At 36.1% G+C, this 20,228-nt stretch overlaps 4 protein-coding genes across 7 annotated transcripts in view; 2 read left to right on the top strand and 2 right to left on the bottom strand.

Annotated features, from left to right (window-relative positions):
* Positions 1-1,098: 1,098 nt before the first annotated feature.
* Positions 1,099-20,228, top strand: part of LOC125677247 (uncharacterized) — a 30,474-nt gene continuing 11,344 nt past the window's right edge. Inside the window, exon 1 of one of the 3 annotated variants that reach the window (XM_056158059.1) lies at positions 1,099-1,356. The gene's annotated coding sequence lies outside the window, so the exon portion shown is untranslated. Of the gene's footprint in view, positions 1,357-19,957; positions 20,181-20,228 lie in introns of those variants that run through there. The other 2 variants (XM_056158062.1, XM_056158060.1) reach the window with 2 other exon arrangements.
* Positions 5,516-8,469, bottom strand: LOC125673304 (uncharacterized). The gene is made up of 2 exons (XM_048909834.2): positions 8,338-8,469; positions 5,516-7,712 (listed from the first exon to the last, which is right to left on the bottom strand). The coding sequence occupies exon 2, from the start codon at positions 7,276-7,278 to the stop codon at positions 6,247-6,249; it is 1,032 nt and encodes a 343-aa protein (XP_048765791.2). The 5' UTR covers positions 7,279-7,712; positions 8,338-8,469; the 3' UTR covers positions 5,516-6,246.
* LOC125672767 (uncharacterized) lies at positions 10,296-17,004 on the top strand. 2 transcript variants are annotated; one of them, XR_008800954.1, is made up of 6 exons: positions 10,301-11,157; positions 11,561-12,010; positions 12,268-12,409; positions 14,035-14,156; positions 14,452-14,651; positions 16,089-17,004. XR_008800954.1 is itself a non-coding variant. In XM_056158058.1 (4 exons), exons 1-4 carry the CDS (start codon positions 10,504-10,506, stop codon positions 14,073-14,075), a joined length of 1,287 nt encoding a protein of 428 aa, XP_056014033.1. In that variant the 5' UTR covers positions 10,296-10,503; the 3' UTR covers positions 14,076-17,004. The 2 variants fall into 2 exon arrangements, 1 of the variants encoding a protein (XP_056014033.1); XM_056158058.1 differs by having other exon boundaries at positions 10,296-11,157; positions 14,035-17,004.
* LOC125670896 (uncharacterized) lies at positions 16,830-19,395 on the bottom strand. The gene is made up of 2 exons (XM_048906335.2): positions 18,799-19,395; positions 16,830-18,366 (listed from the first exon to the last, which is right to left on the bottom strand). Exons 1-2 carry the CDS (start codon positions 19,233-19,235, stop codon positions 17,202-17,204), a joined length of 1,602 nt encoding a protein of 533 aa, XP_048762292.2. The 5' UTR covers positions 19,236-19,395; the 3' UTR covers positions 16,830-17,201.

Here is a 20,228-nt window from a genome sequence, read left to right as displayed (position 1 = left end):
TTCCGGAATTGACACAACACCCAGACAATAGAAGTGTAAAGCAGAAAGATAGAAGAATCAAACACACAGACGATTCCATACATGATGCCAAAAATCCAGCAGACTTGATAGGTGAATCTCATAACTCATATAAGCAATACAAAATAGATAGTTGGGCAAACACGAACCCTGGATATACCAGAGGTGGGATCAGGTGCCTAAGAGGAGTAAGCATCCCCTGTCGATCGGTCACACCCGCCGTGAGCCCTATATCCTGATCAGGTAAACGGAGTTGTCCGTAGTCAAAATCAGTGTGCCAAGAATGGCCTAACAATCGGTATGAAACACGTCAGATAGCATTTAAATAACTAGATCGTCATAACGACCATATAATTTGCGAAATGCTGACTTCAATCGACATTGTTGAAACCCCTGTACCATCAACTTGTTTGTCAGTAGCTTGTTTCCTACTCATTACCTGCGATCTACCCAGCTGATCTCTCAGAGTCAGTTGTCCAAAGGATTAAGAATGATGCAAGCACGAGAAGCTATGGAGGAGGAAAATCAACCCAGTACAGATGTGGATCTCTTTGTGTCTACGGGGAAAAGCATTCTGCTACATACAAACTTGCAGAAGATAGTGATTAACCACTTAAAGACTACAATGATATTCTTGAAAGAAATCGACGACCGAGAAGTGTTAGATAACAAGGAATCTGTGGAGAGAAACTCGCCCTATTTTCCAATAATGAACTTCAGAAAAGTCATGATCGATCTGGAACCTATATCGATAGCAGATGCATCAAATGACGAGTCTCTTCTCCAGGTGGCAGAACAGGCTGAACTGGTACTGAACTGTGTGGATCATTACCGTTTCTATGACAAACAAGGGTTGAAAGCTGTGTCGAGGGAGAATACCATGGCATCAGTGGTGAACCAGGTGACATTGAGTTGAAGAGTGTCGGAGAAACACAGGAGAGCGGGATATACATCATCACTGCCTGTGGATTTAATAGCATTCCAACAGAACTGGGCATCCTGTTTGCAGAGAACACAGTCCCTAATTGTGCGCCATAACCTGTATGAGAGAGTACCTATATTTAGGCGAGAGTGAGGTCACGTGTTTTTGTAAACCCAGTTCTATAGGATGCGTCAGTTCATCACGAATCGTCGAGAAGGTGTGTCCTTCAACGAGAGCGCTTGAGCCATGTCTGTGTGGTCATAGAACTGTCCTGTGTGGTGGTACCGTTCTGTGTATTTGTGGTGCAGTTTATTCTGTGTGAAAACCTGTGTGGTTAGAAACTGTCCTGTGTGGTGGTGCTATTCTGGGTGTTGATGGTGCCGTTTTTTCTGTGTGGAGTCCTGTGTGGAATGACAGTAAGTGTGTTTTTGCAATATCCTGTATGTATGCACAATTACATATATCCTTTTTGTTAGTCTAATGCTGTTATAGACAGACTTATAGAGTTCAGATGTATTTGTATATGTAGAAATCCCGACTATAACTCGACCGTGAACAATTATTATAGATGACTCTAATGTGTACTCAAGTGATCCATGTACTGGTTCTGTCTGCATGCGAGTGTTCCTGTACTACTAGCATTGCCAAACTCTACTTCTACATGTACCAGCGTATTATACCTGGATGAGGCATAATGAGAAATCTCTGAAATGCTTGTTACAAGTGGTGACATAAACAACATGTGCAAGTATCCTTACCATGTGTGCGCATTGTGAACCAATGAACGTTCTATTTACCTGTATACTGAAGTACATTGTTTTATTGTCATATGTTATGTAATTTGAGTGTGTGAGTTTTGAGTGCTAGTGGGCGTGTAGAGTGTGAATGTTTTTGTTTGTGTCCATTCTGTGGGAATAAAGTTAGTTCTTGTTTCTTTTTCCTATCTCGAGTCAAAATTGTGACAAAGTCATTATTCCTGAAACCACTTCCACCCGCTAAGTACAAACTCCCAAAAAGAAGGGAATTTTTCCTAATACACATGGAGTGCTTCATATGTTGAAAATGACAAGTCGCAGCATTTTAATGATTGGAAAACAGACTCTGCACATGGTGTTTATATCTCTCAACTAATTCGATACGCAAGAGCTTGTTCTGCGTTTTTAAATCGAGGCAGACTACTGACAAACAAGTTGATGGTGCAGGGGTTTCAACAGTCTCGCTTAAAGTCAGCATTTCGCAAATTCTATGGTCGTTATAACGATCTAGTTTTTCAATACAACCAATCATTGGGTCAAATCTGTCTGACGTGTTTCATACCGGTTTGGCCGTTCTTGGCACACTGATTTTGACTACGGATAACTCCGCTTGATATCAACAAACAGTCAAACCTGTAATTCTTTTAACTATTTGGATTTCTGAAAGCCATAACTACTTTAAAGTCCGGTAAAAGTCTTGGTTTAGACATCTCAAATGAAATGATAAAAGCAGCTAAAATTTATATATAAATTCTTGTACATCTCAAAACTATTCAATAATGTCTTATCATCGGGAGTCTATCCAGAATTTATATAACACGGATCTTTAAATCGGAGAATCCAAAGCTGTAGAGGAGTTACTATCCATAACAGCATAGCAAAACTTTTTAACATAATTTTAAATGACAGGCCTGATACATTTTTAACTGAAAACAAAATTATTCATGATAGCCAAGTAGGATTTTCAACAACAACAAAACTAGAACATCAGACCATGTATTTGTAGTGTACGCAAGCTCATTAAGGCCAATTCAACAGAAAAATAAATTTCTTTTGCGTTTAAACACAATAAATTTGCAATTTGACGCATTAATGTTTGCAATCCAACGCTATGTCATTTGTTTATTTACATTTTTTATAAGTGACGAGCTCTTGATTTGGTGATGGCAATGGAGACAGACACGCTTATCCATTTCTATTTCTCAATTGGATGAACTTATAATGAAATAGTAAGTTGCCTCGCTTTACAGCATCAGGTACTTCTTAGCGAACATACACTGAAAAGAAGGCTCGCTGCTATGAACTTATACAGGAGAAAGAATAAGCCTTCCTTAATCAGGGTTTCTGCGTTCCTTTCCAAATTAATTCTTAAAGATGGCATGCAGAGCGGGTATCGATGGATGCACCAGCAATGTTTGCTAGCCGGATACAGGTTATCTAGAGAAACAGTAGCAGGTCTCCTTTCTATTCTTGATCCAGAGGGGGTTGAATTGAGAAAACGGAAAAGACCCCGTCGCAGGGAATATTATGCAAAGGGACCTAATTATTTGTGGCATGTCGACTCGTATGACAAATTAAAGAATTATGGGATTTGTATAAACGGTTGCATTGATGGCTACTCCAGGAAAGTTATATGGTGTGAAGTAACTCATACGAGTAGCGATCCTCGCATTGTTGCTGGACATTTCATTTCATCGGTTGAAAAAATTTCAGCATGTCCAAGAAAAGTAAGAGAGGACCGTGGTACAGAGAATAAGGATATTGCAGAAATGCAGAGTGTTTTAACAACCAAAGGTACATTCATTTATGGCGCGAGTACAGGTAACCAAAGGATAGAAACATTTTGGCGACTCTTGCGGATGGAATGCTGTCAGTTTTGGATTGAGTTCTTCAGGCACATGAGAGACATCGGTGAATTTTCCGGAGACATCATAAATAAGAATCTTGTTTAAACTATATTATTATAGATACATGTACTTGAATTATGAGGCGTCTTTTTTGGTGTTTATATTTTTTTAATTTGAATACATATAAGTGATATCGCCTATTCGAATAGATGAATCAGATTTTACCAATTCAAGCTGAAAGAGTGATATTACCTATTAGAATAAGCAATACCCCCTATTCATATAGGTGATATCACTAAATTAAAAGCTGAATAGATGATATCACATATTCGAATAGTTGATATCACCTATTCGAATAGATGATATCACTTTGGTGATATCACTTTAATGCAATAAATGCCGAAAGTTCCCTCCTATTGAAAAGACTGTGTCTTGATTTTTATATCATAATGATTATAGAAAATATCAAAAACAAAAACATCTTGTGATGAATAATTATTGTTGTCAACAAATCCCTCCGTGTCTTTTACTTCGAAATCTATTAAATCTTCCTGTCATTAGCGCCAGCTGATCAAGACTTCGACGTGATCATTTAGCGTCATACTCTTTTATTGGAATTGAACGACTACTGTAAAAGGAAATTTATATCACGTCCCTTTCATCGGCAATCTCTCACCAGAGGGCGTATTACGCTGCGCTACAACACCTCTGTCAACGTCCGAATGTCAAGATTCTTGGCAAAACTTATTTCTACCTATTGCATTAAGTATGATTTTACAAGTTTTAGTGTTAAGCTTAAAATATTACAGTATGTTCACAAAAACAACGAATTCCATGATTATTCTAATATTATTGGATGAATGAATGAATATTTATATATAAAACCTTTTAATTCGCTCAGGTGTCTCATATTTACCAGGTTCTGTGTTTATAAAATTCAGACAAGTGTTTGATTTGCTTAGATATGATCATTACAGTTTAATATGCTAAGTTAGTTTTAGTACGTTTTGATATGAGTTTTAGACGTTGACAGAGGTATTAGTGGAGCATAGCGGGAACGATAACTCTGGGTAGAGATTGTTTCATCGGCTGTAATGACGTGGAAATCGGCATAAGTCGACTCGTGCCGATCTCCACATCATTAGTGCCAATAAATAACGGAAAAGGGTTTGATATAACAACGAAGGTCTACGGAAAAGGACGTAATATTTACACTAGGGGAATTTTGTTTATTGTCATGTTGTAAATTTCGGATATAACGGGTGGCAGTAAATAAAAAAATTACAACATGATAACTGTTGACTTTATTTTTATTTATTGCCACCCGTTAAATTCAAAATTTACAACATGACATTACATTGCACAGGGCGGAAAAGTTTTCGATAAGTATATATCATACAACTATAGTCATTTGATAAGGTCATTACATGTTTTATAGACCTGATGAGAGTATATCGACCGAGGACGAAGTCCGATGCTCATATATTCTCACCATGTCTATAGGAATATGTATTGACGGATATCAAAAGTCTATAATTGCTTATCATAATAAAGAAATAACTAATACTCTTAAAACTCATAACTGTAAACTATTTGGTTCATGATGTGTAGGCGTTGAGGTCGCTATTGTCGCACATGCCAAAACCCATATTTTGTCATGAAAATCTATTTTTAGCATACTGAGGTGTGTCCAATTTTAGTATGCAGTAGCAAGACCTTATAAAAAAAATTTAGCACGATCATATAACAACAATCGACCAATCATATGCTTGGGGAAAATAAGATAGGTATGAAATACAATTAGAAATAGAGTACAAAGCACGACGAGAAAAGTACAGAACTTCTCACATTACGTAAGATAGATTGACGGACAAAGAAGAAAATTTAAACTATTTTTCATAAAACTAAATTTCATAATTCAATTATTCGTGGTAACGAATGCTACATTGATTTCACAGATGAACCTCAAAACAATACTTTTTATTTGTGGCATAACGCAAGAATGTCGTAACAAAATGAACCGAAAGCAAAACTCCCCATGTACATGCATTTTTTAAAAACAAAACAATTTTTTCTCATCAAGAATTTTCAAAAGCTAGTTGCCTTTAGCTCACTTTGCAAATACCGTTAGATCCTGATATTTCGAACTATAATCATTGTTAAATCAAATTGATCAGTATTGCGGTGGTGGCCAGTTCACTGAAATAATCAAAATCGTTTACATTTGTTTTTCGGATATAGTATAGCAAATTTACACAATATCCATTCTCAATACTTTAGTGTCAAGGACATTCTCCAAGTGCTCCCTCAATAACAGGAAGTTGTCGTAGCTTCTGAACAGCTCCAACACGCAGCCACATGTATGAGCCACTGGACAGAGTGAAAAATCAGACATGGGGGGAGTGATTCGTACGGTGATTTTCTTTCCGATGATGATGTCAGATCCAGTGCAGAAACGCAAAAGCATGACCAATTTTTCAGTCGAATACGTCTTCACATATCGCTTCAGCAGTTGCCTTCTCTGCTTTCGACATGTCTTCTGGGAAAACGAGCAAATTCAGAATTTTCCTGTTGGTGACTTTGCTTTGTTCATATGTGTCTTCCAGTTTACCTATCAGAGGCTTCAAATGACAACTTAATATAGGAAACCAGCGGAGAGTGACAAAAGACGGCTTTTGGATAAGTTCATGGTGTGCCAACTCAATCACAAGCTTTCAAAGTTGTCTTTGGAGGGATACACTCTCAGGTTAAAATTCGAAAAAGCGTCGAGAAGTTCATTTTCATCTACACCATCAAAATTGTCCAGAGCATCTTTAATCAGACCCCTATCCATATCGGGTAAAAATCCCAAAAATGACTCGAGAAGCTCTTCATTCGATGGTGCTGTATCAAAAATACACTTTTCGAGAAACATCCTTGAAAGCTGCACTGGAAGGTATTTCTCTTGCTTAAAGCACAAAACTAGGGGTTTTGCCACTGCTTCCCGTTCCTCTTGTTTCATAATATGAACTGTTGTGGGAATCTTTACATCTGCTCCTTCCGTATGTTTTAAATAAAAAGTTTCCCAAAATTCAGACATGGCATCCCGGAAAACGCCCCCAGAATCCTCTCCTCTCTCTGTTAAGATACGTAGTTCCAATGTGTCAGTTCTCAGGTTAAATTCCTCCTTCAGGAAAAATTTCATGACATCAGTGAATACACTACCCCTTCTGATAACAAGATTTTTCACACAGACACTTGCAGGTAATGTTTCGTCTTGGTTGCCAAAAACCTGAGAGGGTTCAAATTCTATTTCTGGGTCATACATATAGTTTTGGATATCGAGTAAAATACTACCGGCAGGTGCATCAGAAATAGTGACAACCTCCTCAGAGGTTACGTTTTCAAGTGAGAGAGTTGACGCCAGTGTTGCAGCTGCTGAATTATCTTCAGTAGTATGATCCGGCATGCAGTCAAAGGAGATACTTAATGGATCTTCAGAGCTGACTGTTGCGATTTCAGATGCCACTTCAACATGGACATTTGTAAGCTGTGGATCGGGAAGTTCCTCTCCTCCTGAAGAATCTGGGTCATCTATTGCAGATTCGCCCCCATCTCTCTGTTTCTTTGAGGTCATAAGGTATAATCGAAAGGTAGTCATCTTTGATTCTACGTACAAGTCGTTTATAGACTTATCAGCAATGTCTCTTTGTGAGAAGTCGGCATCTGAGAAGTCAAAATCTTCGAATTGTCCCATTGGCGATTTTCCTTCTGGAAAAAAGGGGGTTTAACTTCTTCCAGAATTTCGTTCTTCTTGTACAATTTTGGTAGATTCAGTTTTCTTGTACCACCACCTCTAGGCGTTCTTATTTGCTTACCCGCATGAATCCAGCCAACTTCCACCTTACGCATATTTTTGTTTGCACTCTTTTTTCCAAATCTAGACATATGCGTTTTCTGTTTCTTTGCCTTTGGGGTAGAGTGCCCTTCGTCACTGGAACTGTTACTCTGAATTTCTTTCCCTTGTATACCCATTTTTTGACGCAGTGCTCTAAGAAGAGACGATTTTGGTTTTCTTTTTCTGTCCTTTGTTTCTTCTAGATTTACTTTCAAACTGACCCGATCTCCAATTCTAGGTAAGAAATCTGCAAGATCCTTATCGTTCATCCTCCCAAGGACGGCCAGCGTTATCTACAAAACAATGTCATTGACGTTTGGTTAAAAAAGAATTGATACATTAAATGCCTTATTCATTATTTTCAACTGTCCCAAAAATTCATAGATATTTACGTTTAATGTTTGATTACAGCATGCTTTATCTTTTGGTTCGACAATATATAAATGTATTAGCTTGAATACCACACACATACATAAACACACACACGCTCTCTCTCTCTCTCATCATTTTTTTTTTCAATTTTGTATAAATAAGCCTTTCATTCAATTTGAGTTAAAGAGGTTAAAAATAATTTTACCAAATGTTTAATGTTTAACTTAGTTTTAAAAATCTCCGCTTCCTGATACAGTACTAGTTATGACAGGCAGTGGTGTAACATACATGAAAAACGCGATAAGTAATGTTCGAGCATGAACAATGTACGTACACTGTTTAAATGTAAAATGGGGTAACAAATTTGAGTTTCAAAAATATTAGAAATACATTTTTTTTTAAATTATAGAAAACAGATTAATGGCCTTGATTGAAAAAGCCTAAAAATATAGACTACATTCTAAACGAGAGAACGAGAGAGAGAGAGAGAGAGAGAGAGAGAGAGAGAGAGAGAGAACTGAGAGAAAAAATATATGCGAGGTTTACCTTCTGTTCTTTCATTTTTTGAATTGTTTGTTCATTAACAAGTTGCCCAAGAAAGTCCTCTAAATCAGGCTCCATCTTTCGTCTTCAACGACTAAAATAAACGGACAAAAAAATCAGTTGACGTCAGATCGCCGATTACTTCAAACGATCAAATTGGATTCCCGAATAAAAATCATGCAGTCGGCAATATCAAAGACTGTTTGAAGTCTTTAAAAGCTAACAGAGAGAGAGGGGGGGGGAGAGAGAGAGAGAGTTAAACACGTTAAAACAAAGAAAGATAAATATTGATAATGTTACCAATGGCCTTACCTTACTTCATTCCGTAGTCTCGATTCTTCTTTTGGCTTAATGTTAAAAATTTTAATGTTCAAATTGAAGAACAAATATTGCGTTTAAACGCAATAACTACAGCGTTTAATCGCAACAGTAATGCGTTAAATCGCAAAAAAAATATTTGCGTTTAATCGCAAAAATTATTGCGATTAAACGCAATAATGGTTTTGCATTTATTAGTTTTTGCGATTAAATGCAAAGAAGATTGCGCTCAAACGCAAAACTGTTGCGTTTAAACGCAATCCTCTTTGCGTTTAAACGCAATAGTTATTGTGTTTAAACGCAATGGTTTTGCGTTTAAACGCAAAACCCATTGAGATTAAACGCAAAAGATTGCATTAAAACGCAATAATTATTGCGTTTAAACGCAAACGAAATTTATTTTTCTGTTGAACTGGCCTCAATGAGCTTCCGTAGTAGTGAAATGTTTAATTGATAAATACATTAACACTGGCAATAAACGACTCTATGCATGTTTTGTAGATTTCCCAAGGCATTTGATACTGTTTTTCACGAAGGCATTAAACTAAAACTCTTACAATGGTTTATTCTACAACATATTATGGAGTATGTATAGACACAACATAAAGGTAGGGAACAAGTCCATATACACCAGAAACAGAAGTTCGACAAAGTAATGTCGTAAAAATGTTTTTGAACGATTTTTCTAAATTCAGTAATTTAGACAGAAACCATAAACTCTGTCAATCTTTCTAGAAAGAAAATCACCTCGCTTCTATATGTGGATGATCTTGTACTGTTATCAGAAAACCAGAATGGACTACAAAACAAACTAAACTTACTTGAAAAATATTGCAACTACACATATTGGTGCTTAGAAATTAATAACAATAAGACAATAGTAGTCATTTTTAATAAAAGCGGGCACCTAATTTAACAAAACTTCATGGTTGGTAATACATACATTGAATGTGCTAACAAATATAAATACCTAGAAGTAATATTATCCCCCTGTGGTTCATTCAAGGAAGCAAAATCTGATTTATACCATAAAGTTCAGAAGGCCTCATTCAAACTGTATAAGACACCAAATCTATAGATCCACCAATTAAAACATTTTTACATTTTTTTTTTACCATTTGGTAAAACCTATTGCCTTGTATGGCTGTGAGATATGGGGAATACTTTCGGCACGCATGCTGGAAAAGACGGAATTTATACGATATCTTTAAAGATTGTGAGGTAGAAAACCTTAATATCAGATTTTGTAAACATCTACTATAATAATTTCTGACTTGGGAAGATATCCCATATTATACTCTTTTTACTGTATTGGAGTAGAGGAAAAACCAGAGTTCTACGCCAGATACCTCACTATAGCGCCTCGGAAATGACGTCACAATGGGACGGGCACCAAGTGAGGCACATGGATAAACAATAGACCTATTGCTTTTCCTATTGTTATCGAGAACAAAAGAGAGGATCATATGACAACCTTGAAGGGATCGATCATCAAAGGGAGTCATAGGACACCGATCTATTGTTATCGGGATGGGTGGATCGATGGATCGAATATCAAAAGGGTTGTTTGGGGTGGGTACACAATAAAGTTATTGCTCTCGTGATCAATGGATCGGAGATGAAAAAGGGGTCATATTTCATTGATTAAATGGATAGATGTTAATACTTATCTTTGGAAATCCTATGACATCAACCGTTCGGGAAACAATAAGAATAATGGATAAAGAGTCCACCAAGCGCATCCTTTCAATTGTATTTAATTGAGGTCAAGATTGAGAAAACACACTTCGGAGATTTATTGGTAATTTAGTCATCCGAGACATTATACAGGTAGAAACATGTTTGAATCGAATGAGTAAACGCCATCTTCGCAAGCCAAGTGTCCGATTCGCTTACTCTCATCTACCCCTTGGCAGATTTAGTCAAGTTTCTAAGCTTTCAAAATATCGCGCTTTGACTTTCCAGGGCATCCAATCAGATCGCGCCATACATACACTTTCGGTTTCAGTAATGGCGACCTCCATGTCTAGCCCGTGTTGTCGCCTTTGCCATGGAATTTTGCCCAAAAAACAAAGACGAACGATCTTTGGAGAAAGCTTTGGCGTGTATGATCAACTGCTAGAAATAATAGATCAGATTCCTCACCCAAATGACGAAAAAGGGAATTACATCTGCGGTATGTGTTGGAATAAGCTAAACAGACTGGGTAAAATCGAATACGACATAAAAACAAAGTTAGAAAAGTTAAAATCTGAAAGGCATGACTTGATATGCGATTTACGCTTGAAGCACAAGGGCGATATAAGCGTACAGCAAGTATGTACACCTAAATCCAAAAAACATTTAATTGTTCACTCGCCAACACCGAGGAAAGTAAAACAGCTGTTCACTGAATCCAAGTCCACTCAGCTGACGGATACTCCAACATCATCATTGAATCCCGTGACCGACGACAAAGACAGGAAGAAAGTGAACATTCAGCTTTTCTCTCCCAGTAAAATTAAGGTATGATTTATTATACATTGTCATAAATCGATTGATATTTTGTGTAAACATGTACACAGGACAAAACAGATTTTGAAACCTGACACTAAATTTCACATTTTTTATAGTCTATTTGCATTTCACTGCAGCTTTTGACAGTTGTCATGATTTTTAAGAAATGCTAAGCCAATAGATTTGGTTTTAAAGAACTATATCTTTTCAATATTGTATGGAAGTAGTGGATATAACCTTTTATCCAACATACAATTAAAAAAAAATTATATGTATGGTTGGGTCGGTATGGTTATGTATTCAAAAGTCTCAGAATTTCATCGGATACAAATCAAATTTCTTGTGAAAATATATATGCTGATTCTAGTTATAGTTGCTTAAGTAATGAGGATTATTAATGATTCGCTAACAGGTTGTATACAGAGGTCCAAAAGAAAAGCTGAAATCCAAAGTTATCCCTGCTGGAGATTCACAGAACATCATTAGATGTATTTCAAGGGGTGAATCCCACCAGAAAACATCCAAAGTAATCTACAATTCCACTTTACAAGACAATATCCATAACTGTGTGATCAAAGATCTCAGAAAGGAACTGAACAAGCTTTCATCTACCAAGACTATGTCATGTCTTAGAAAGACATCAAGTGACAAGTTAGCTACGATTAACTTCGAGTCATGGAATTTGGAGCTACAGTTACATTCCCCATTATTGTATAAGATAATATCTGGTTTCTTCAATCCCCATAATCATGTTGCAGTGGCAGTGATCGCTGCTGTTATCCAAAAGAATCGAGTTATGCACATGTCTGCCTTTCATCATGCAGTAACTCAAGTTTTGGATAATGGTGGAGCAACGGATGAGGTAATTATGCAAAATTTAATACATCATTGTCACACGTGACGTACACAAACCTGTGTGTGCTTGTGAATAATTTAGAGGTACAATGGTGAAGATTATTAAGCCATTTAACTGAAACTAAAGAAAATTGTAATTGTTCACTTCATTGCATTTAGAAAACTATTACATATATATCAATATAATGCATTCATGGTGTTGTTTGGTCTTGAATAAAACATTGCTCTATTATGTGAAGAACATAAATTAATTTTGTTTTGTAGTGCATAAATCTTCTCAACAAGTTGGGTCTTTGTTTGTCACCATCTGCTGCGACAAAGAAGAAGTCTGATTTGATAGCAAAGCAAACTGACCACATACAACGACTGATGATTTCAGAAAAGAAAGCCCTCGAAGAAAATACAGGTGAGGATTGCGTGCCGTCTGAAATCATTGGAGATAATTTCGACATTATGAAAAGTCCATCTCATATGAGCAAAGAGAAGCAGCGACAAAGTTGGCATTGGTTTTTAATGGTTGGTTTGCAGAGAAGGGTTTTAAACCCTAACTTAAGTACAGATGCCCCTGTTACATCCATATCAGAAGCTGAGAACAGCATATTCATTCCAAGTATTGAAGATTGCAGGTCCCTAGAAAATAATTTTGTTCACCATATTATGAAGGTGTTGGTGAAATATTTTCCCTGCTTTCAAAAATATGGTCCATATATTCCCAAGTGTATTGAACATTCTCACATGCAAGAATTATCCAAGAAATCTGACTTTGTGATAATAGATCTACTTGACAAAAGTGAAAATAAAAATGAAGATATGATCAGTATCTTGGAGCATATTCATGAGAATTATGTCCCACATACAGCTGAGGAACACTCACATGTCATCCGAAAGAAAGTATTTGGGGGGGATGTTCTTACAAATGAAAGAGCATATTCTGCACAGTTAGCTATGTTAAATGGAGCTACAGATTTTGAACAGATAGCAGGTGTCATACATAGGCCAGAAGGACTGCATAGAATGATGAATCTATGTCTGGTAACAAATTAACTCCCTGTTGACGTTCAATTTGAAGTTACAGTTCAAGGTTTCAAATATGTCAGGTAGACATTTTTTTTACAAGTTTTGTTTTACCATTGTATAGTGTCTTCTGGAGCTTTTAGTCCTTAAAAATTCATTGGTTTTTTTAAAAAACTAAATAGGGGATTTTTCTCAACATTTGGGTGGGGTGGTATGTTAGTATATTGCTTGGTTCTGAATGATTCAGTTATGACCATGTGACCTTTATCTTAACCAGAACAGTCAGTAAGGTCATATTGGTTTTGAGGCACATCTGTATTATGTGAATTCATTTTCAGTTATTTCGTGATTCTTTGGGACTAAGTTGGGGCCAAGAATCAGAGGTTAAAAATTTTTATGGGAAGAAATATTGATTAAAATTCTTTTAAAATTACAACTGCTTGCCAACGACAGGGCCAAGGTCACTCAAGTGAGTGATGTGACCCCTTGTCCATTAATACAGTATAGCTACAGAGGACAAATGGTTTTATTGTTTGCTGTGGGACATGCTTACTTCTCAGCGCATAAACTAATATTTCAGTTTGAATTCACTTATATAATTTTACTGCATGATGTAGATGTTACAATCTAATTAGAATTAGCTGATTTGAATTTTAAATCTGCTACTGCTTTGGTAGCAGATTCTAAGCAGCTATTTAGATTTTAATTAGATTGTAGATGTTCAATTTTATTGTTTTTATTGCATGTTGTATTACATTTGATTTTAGTTTTAATATAGTTAGGTTGTTTACTAGAATAACATGCATTGAATAAAATGCTGCATGTTCTCTTCTCAGATGTACTGTTGAATGACCAACAACATTAATTTTTAAATTATGCCATTGGAATGATATTGATAATTATGTATTTTTGGATATTTAGATTATCGATTGTAAAATTAAGAATTATACATGTATTCAAATGAAGACAATGAAATGTTTTTTATGAATAACCAATATTTTCAATTGTTTAATGCAGATTCTCTACCAGCAGTTTTACAAGGCTTCATCTACCAATGACCGGGGAACTCTTTCCCAGCTGAGAAACATTGTTCATCGAGTTGATGTTAAAGGAGCAGAAAGAGTTATCGAAAGTTACAGGTATGAAAACATCTATGTTGAGGCATTCATCCCTTTCTGCATTTTCGCAAACCAATCAGACACTTGGCTTGTGAAGATGCCCTTTCTGGTCAAATATTTATAGTATTTAATAATATATAATAGTATAAATTTATAGTATTTATACTACAACAGTATTTAAAAATTTTGTAAGAATGCTGGTTTTTGAGGGGTTTCTGATTTGATATATTATGGCTTAACCTATGCTGTGTATTTCCTTGATTGCTGTTTCAAACTATTTACAAAATAATAACTATGTACCCTGTGTATGTTTTAGAGCACACTCTGCTTTCATTGATGATTGCTTAGATGCTTTCATTGTTGGTGCCTGTATGCATCACTTGAAAATGGAGAGCATTGAATGTGAACCACAGTCCAAACAGATTCTCTTTGAGGCCATCTCATCAGAGGATAAGATGCAGTTCATTACTAACATCGCATCAGAAATACAGAAAAAGTACATCAATCTGGAAAACGGTATGCTGCTCATTTTAATCTACAAACAAGGTCCACAGGCCTTGTTTATCATCTGAATATTTGTTAAAAGTATCACAAGACTATAAAATCTGGAAAAAATTCTAGTTCTGGATACTCTTATTCAAGAACAGTATAAAACAAGATATATTCTTTAAACTTAAATGCCCCTGAAAGTGCCTAAACTTATGAAAGACTACATTTACATAATATAAAATAGGTAACATTAACACAATATGACTGATTTCGAACCATCTACCTCTACCCCAAGGATTATGAAATTTACAACTTTGGTAGAGGCCTCCCTGCTCTACATGAATATACATTTAGTTTTTGTTAGCTCACCTGACCTGATAACTCAAGTGAGCTTTTCTGATCACCCGTTGTCCTATAAGCTTTTTACATTCTCGACTTCTTCTCCAGAACCACTGAGCCAATTTCAACCTAACTTGGCAAAAAGCATCCTTGGATCAAGGGCTTTCATGTTTGTTGAAATGAAGGGTCATGCCCCCTCCAAAGGAAAGATAATCACAAAAATAGGGTGGGGTCATTTGAAAAATCTTCTCAAGAACCATTGGGCCAGAAGAGCTTAAACTTACATGAAAGCTTCCCGACATAGTGCAAATTCAAGTTTGTTAAAATCATGGCTGGGGGTAGGTTGGGACCACGATAGGGGATAGAAGTTTTACATGCAAATATATAGGGAAAATATTTAAAAAGAACCACTGGGCCAGAAAAGTTTATATGAAAGTGTCTTGAGATAGTGCAGAATCGTGTTTGTTAAAATCATGCCCCCCCCCTCCTGAAATTTACAATTTATGTCCACCTTGTACCAAAAATGCTTCATACCAAATTTGAAAAAAAAATGGATTAGTAGTTATCAAGAAGTTGAAAATGTTAGATTATTAACGCCCAATGACAGATGCAGACCAATTGCAATATGTGACTCGGCCACTCAGGTGACTTAAAAATGTTCTGGGTGACAAAGGTGATTTAAATTTGCATCTATTTCATTTTAGTTACTCTGAAAAGAGATCACTCTATTTCAGCTACATTACTATATTCTAATCTTCTGGTATCAAATTGAGAAGTGTGAAGGTGATTTATATCAGAATTTAAAGAAAAATTCCTTAAACTCATTGACAAGTTAATAAAGTGATTATAAACCCGAAGAGCCATTGTTAACTGCACAGGTCTTATAGGAATCAAATCATTTTGTTTAACAAATTTTGATGTCAATTTAAATTCTAATTGCATACTTAGTTTTCTACAAAACTAAAAGTTATTTGAGCATAGAAACAGTTTAAATAGTAAATACTGAACAGTCTCATGTTGTCAAACACAAGTCCATGTAACTATGGGCTTCTTTAATTTCTTTATTTTTCTAGAAACTTTGTTCATATGTAACCATGGTAACTAAGATTTTAAGCTGTTTTATAGATTTTCACACCTTGGAACATGCTTCTGAGAAACTGGATATGCAAGAGCAACAAATCAAAGATATGTTTGATGCCACTGAGGGATTATACCACTGTGTTGATTGTCGGCGCCCATACAAGAAGCAGGGACACCTTAAAAATCATCTTTAAAAAGAACATGATTGGGAATTTCATCATCAAGATCAAGAAGCTGGTGAAGATCATGATCGAGTGGCCCTTTACAGAGCATCATTTATGAAATGTGCTCTTCTACTTAGAGACACAAGTGACGCTTATAAATTGGGTGATGGAAATAGAATTATGGACAATTCCAAATTTCAAATGCTTCTCTCAGGGATTGCACATCATACAAAATACCAACTATGGCTATTCAGATTTCTAGCAAATTATCACTGCTTGCTAAGTCCAAGGGAAGCATTTGAGTACAAATGGAACTGCACAACAAATATGAAAGGTGGATATGGGCATAACATTCCGAATGATAACTTGGTAGAGATTCTAGTCCATCGACTTAAATCAAAGTTGCAATCGCAGGGAGCAAATGTGACATTTTCAAGTGCGCGGAAGGCAGCTTTGACTCTTCAAATACAAGATGAGATCAAGGAAAATTTAATTGAGAAGTCTGACATGAAGAAATCGGGGACCACTCGTTCAAGTACTTCAATGGACAAAGACATTGTACTTATGGTGACTGAACTCTCTGCTGCCAGTGTGTTTGATTACATTCCTGGTAGAAAATATGACAATTTCAAAAACTTTAATGATCTGTTTTCCAGAATTAATATCCCAGAATTACACAAATGGTTAAGTAAACAAAAGGAGAGACTGTCTTATGAAGCCATTTAAATACTGTACATTGTATATGCAGTATAGATTGATGTAAGTCAAAGCAACCATAATGAAATGAAAAAAAAAGAGCAGTTGTTCTCATTTTATTGCATTAACATATTAAGAAAATGTTTTCTGACAGTGCTAAATAGGAATTTGTGTACCAATCCATTTAATATTAGATCCTATGATCCGCTCATCTACTATCGCTACACATGGGTAGATGAGCGGATCATAGGATCTAATTTTAATTAGATTGATTCGTGTACATACATGTACTTACATGTCATTCATTATAGTTACCTTCATCTTCGTCTTCAGTATCTAAAACACTGTACATAACATCATCTCCGAATATTTCATTGATAACATTTGAGATTTGGTTAGCAACATCATATGACCATACAGCACAGTTTTTCAAAATATCTTCAGGTGTAAAAATTTGTTCAACATGCTGTACAACATAGTGTATAACATCATTAGACAAACCGTGAATTAATTCTGATTTCATCAGTGTTGAAAAATTTGACAGTTTAAATTGTAATGCATCTAGTTTCTGCTTTAATAGTACCCTGTCAGCTGAATTGACATCTCGGCTCATATGATTCGTATTTTCTTCTTGCAATTCAAACAATAGTGCTGGATGGGTGTCCGTACAGTTAAGTTCACATTTGCAACTTTTTTCACAGACATCACAACACATATGCATTGGAATCACCTTCTCAAGTTTACATCCATAAGACGAACACAAAATTTCTCGTCTACACTTTGAATCTTTAGCCAATTGAACAAGTTCCTCTTCAACTCGTTTTAATTGTCCCTTGTGGAATTTGTAAATAATAAGTTCATGCGCAAATTCTCCATCCCTGCCTGCCCTACCCATCTGTTGAACAAAAGTGTCCATTTCTCTTGGGAGGCCATAATGAATAATATTATGTACTTTGTAGAAATTTACACCCATGCCTGCCGAATTGGTACATATCAAAATTCTAATTTTTCCATCTTTTGTCATATCTGACCTAATGTATTCTTTTCTGCCTTCTACTGTTTTGCTATGAAACATTTCATAATGTTCACTTTTTCCTATCCTTTTTCTAAATATTGCATAAATTTTAGACACATCACTTATTGATTCTGAAAATATTATATGTCTTGGAAGTGTTTCCTTTTTCTTTTCAAATTCATTCAACAACCAACCCATTACATCTTCAATTTCACTGTTGTTAGGGACACACATTGAGGATATTTTAATGTTTTTCCTATCGGGAGACTCTGATATGATCACAGTTTCAGATGTCCTGAAGCAAAGACTTCTCGTGATTTTGCGACGCTGTGCAGGACCTGATGTTGCGGTTAAGGCAGCTATAGGGACGTCTGGGCAAATTGCTCTCAACTCTCCTATTTGACTGAAATGTTCCCTAAAGGCCTTATGGTGATCATTTCCTTCACCCCTAAATTAAAAAAAAATACAGTTAAGTATATTTAAAATGTGTCCTTGCTATGTCTCACTTAACTCTCTCAGATTATCAAGCCCCAAGACCATAAACTTGAATCAAAATTTTCATTATATTTCAAGATTTATCTTGCACAAATGTTTGTAAAACTGCAGGTTTATAGGGGGATCAAATGCAAACATATACTGAAAATATTATTTGTTTATGAAAATTATTTCAAAAGGTAGCTGGATTTGAAATTTAGACTTAAGAATATATTCTCCGTTTATGGTCTTGACTTGAGGCCTGGTATATATATGCAGGTAGATTGGAATAGTAAACAATGACTCATTTAAGGGTGAAATTTTGTAAATATAGTTACACCTGTGTTTTAACAAAACATTTACAATCATGTTGGTGGGGAGGGGTGTCATAAACAAGCTTGATTACCATTGAACAACTGTGTGGGCCTCGTCCACGACGATGACTTTAATTTTCTCTCTTAATTTAGATACCATATCCCTCCACTTCTTCTCGCCAACCAGTGCCTCCGGACTGCCAAAAATAAACTGAAATCCCCCTTCCTGTAACACATCATCGTCGTCTGGGTCCTTTCCAATATATGTACAAGTGAAACCTAGCTTGCAGAGTCTTTCCGTTTGTTCTTTCATTATGGAAACAAGGGCTGTCACAACTATGACACAAGCGTCATGACAAATGACGGGAATGCTTTCGTAAATCATAGATTTCCCGCTACCCGTCTTCAATCCTACGAATACATCCTTTCCATTACAAACCGCTTTGATCCCATTTACTTGATTTCCCCTCAAACACTCTATGTTAAACCTGTCTTCAATCTCTTTTCTCTTTTCATCTGTCAACTCCATTTTGTAAACGTACACATGTACCAGAATTTATAACGCGTTATTTGATTGGTTAGTATTTGGTTCCCTCAAGAACGATAACTCGCTCGATCCATTAGATGGCAGTTCAGTCGCGACTAAATCTGCCAAGGGGTAGATGAGAGTAAGCGAATCGGACACTTGGCTTGCGAAGATGTCAAATACCTTGCCGAGTAGCTCAGTAGGTTAGAATACCGACTGATGAACTGTAGGTCGCAGGTTCGAGTCCAGCAGGGGTTTTAATTTTTTTTTCAGATTACCTTCTACTAAAACTGTATTTTTGACTAAATATAGTAAATTTGTAAATTTTCAACTTCAAAATACTGTTGTACATGTACATATCCTCCACTTTTCATCTACATCAAATTTCTCTGGTGTAGCATACCTCCTTAAACCCTCAATGCAGTTAGTTGATCACGAGTGCAATAGCTTTATTGTGTACCCACCCCAAACAACCCTTTTAATATTCGATCCACCCATCCCGATAACAATAGATCGGTGTCCTATGATTCCCTTTGATGATCGATCCCTTCAAGGTTGTCTTATGATCCTCTCTTTTGTTCTTGATAACAATAGGAAGAGCGATAGGTCTATTGTTTATCCATGTGCCTCACTTGGTGCCCGTCCCATTGTGACGTCATTTCTGACGCCTCCCGTTCAGGGAGGCGCCATAGTAAAGTATCTGGCGTAGAACTCTGGTTTTTCCTCTACTTATTGGCATAGACTTGAGAATTGCCCAGAATCATCCCTGTTATACAGTGCTTATACAGAGAATATCAATCTGATCAATATTCTTTATACATGATGACCCGAATGATAAAAAAGGACATGCATGTTGACATGACTTTTACAGAGGAATCACTGAATCAATATCTTAACAGGAAATGTACACACCTTTCACCACTATACGGGCTATTCACATTTCAACAGGTAAGTTGGCTTATTCGGAGTTGTTCCAAATTCTAAATTCTAGAAAAT

This window comes from Ostrea edulis, chromosome 3 (genome assembly GCF_947568905.1).
Source record: "Ostrea edulis chromosome 3, xbOstEdul1.1, whole genome shotgun sequence".
Taxonomy (NCBI): Eukaryota; Metazoa; Mollusca; class Bivalvia; order Ostreida; family Ostreidae; genus Ostrea; species Ostrea edulis.
The sequence above is the reverse complement of the archived record's forward strand: the minus strand, read 5'-3'. Positions and strand labels throughout refer to the sequence as shown.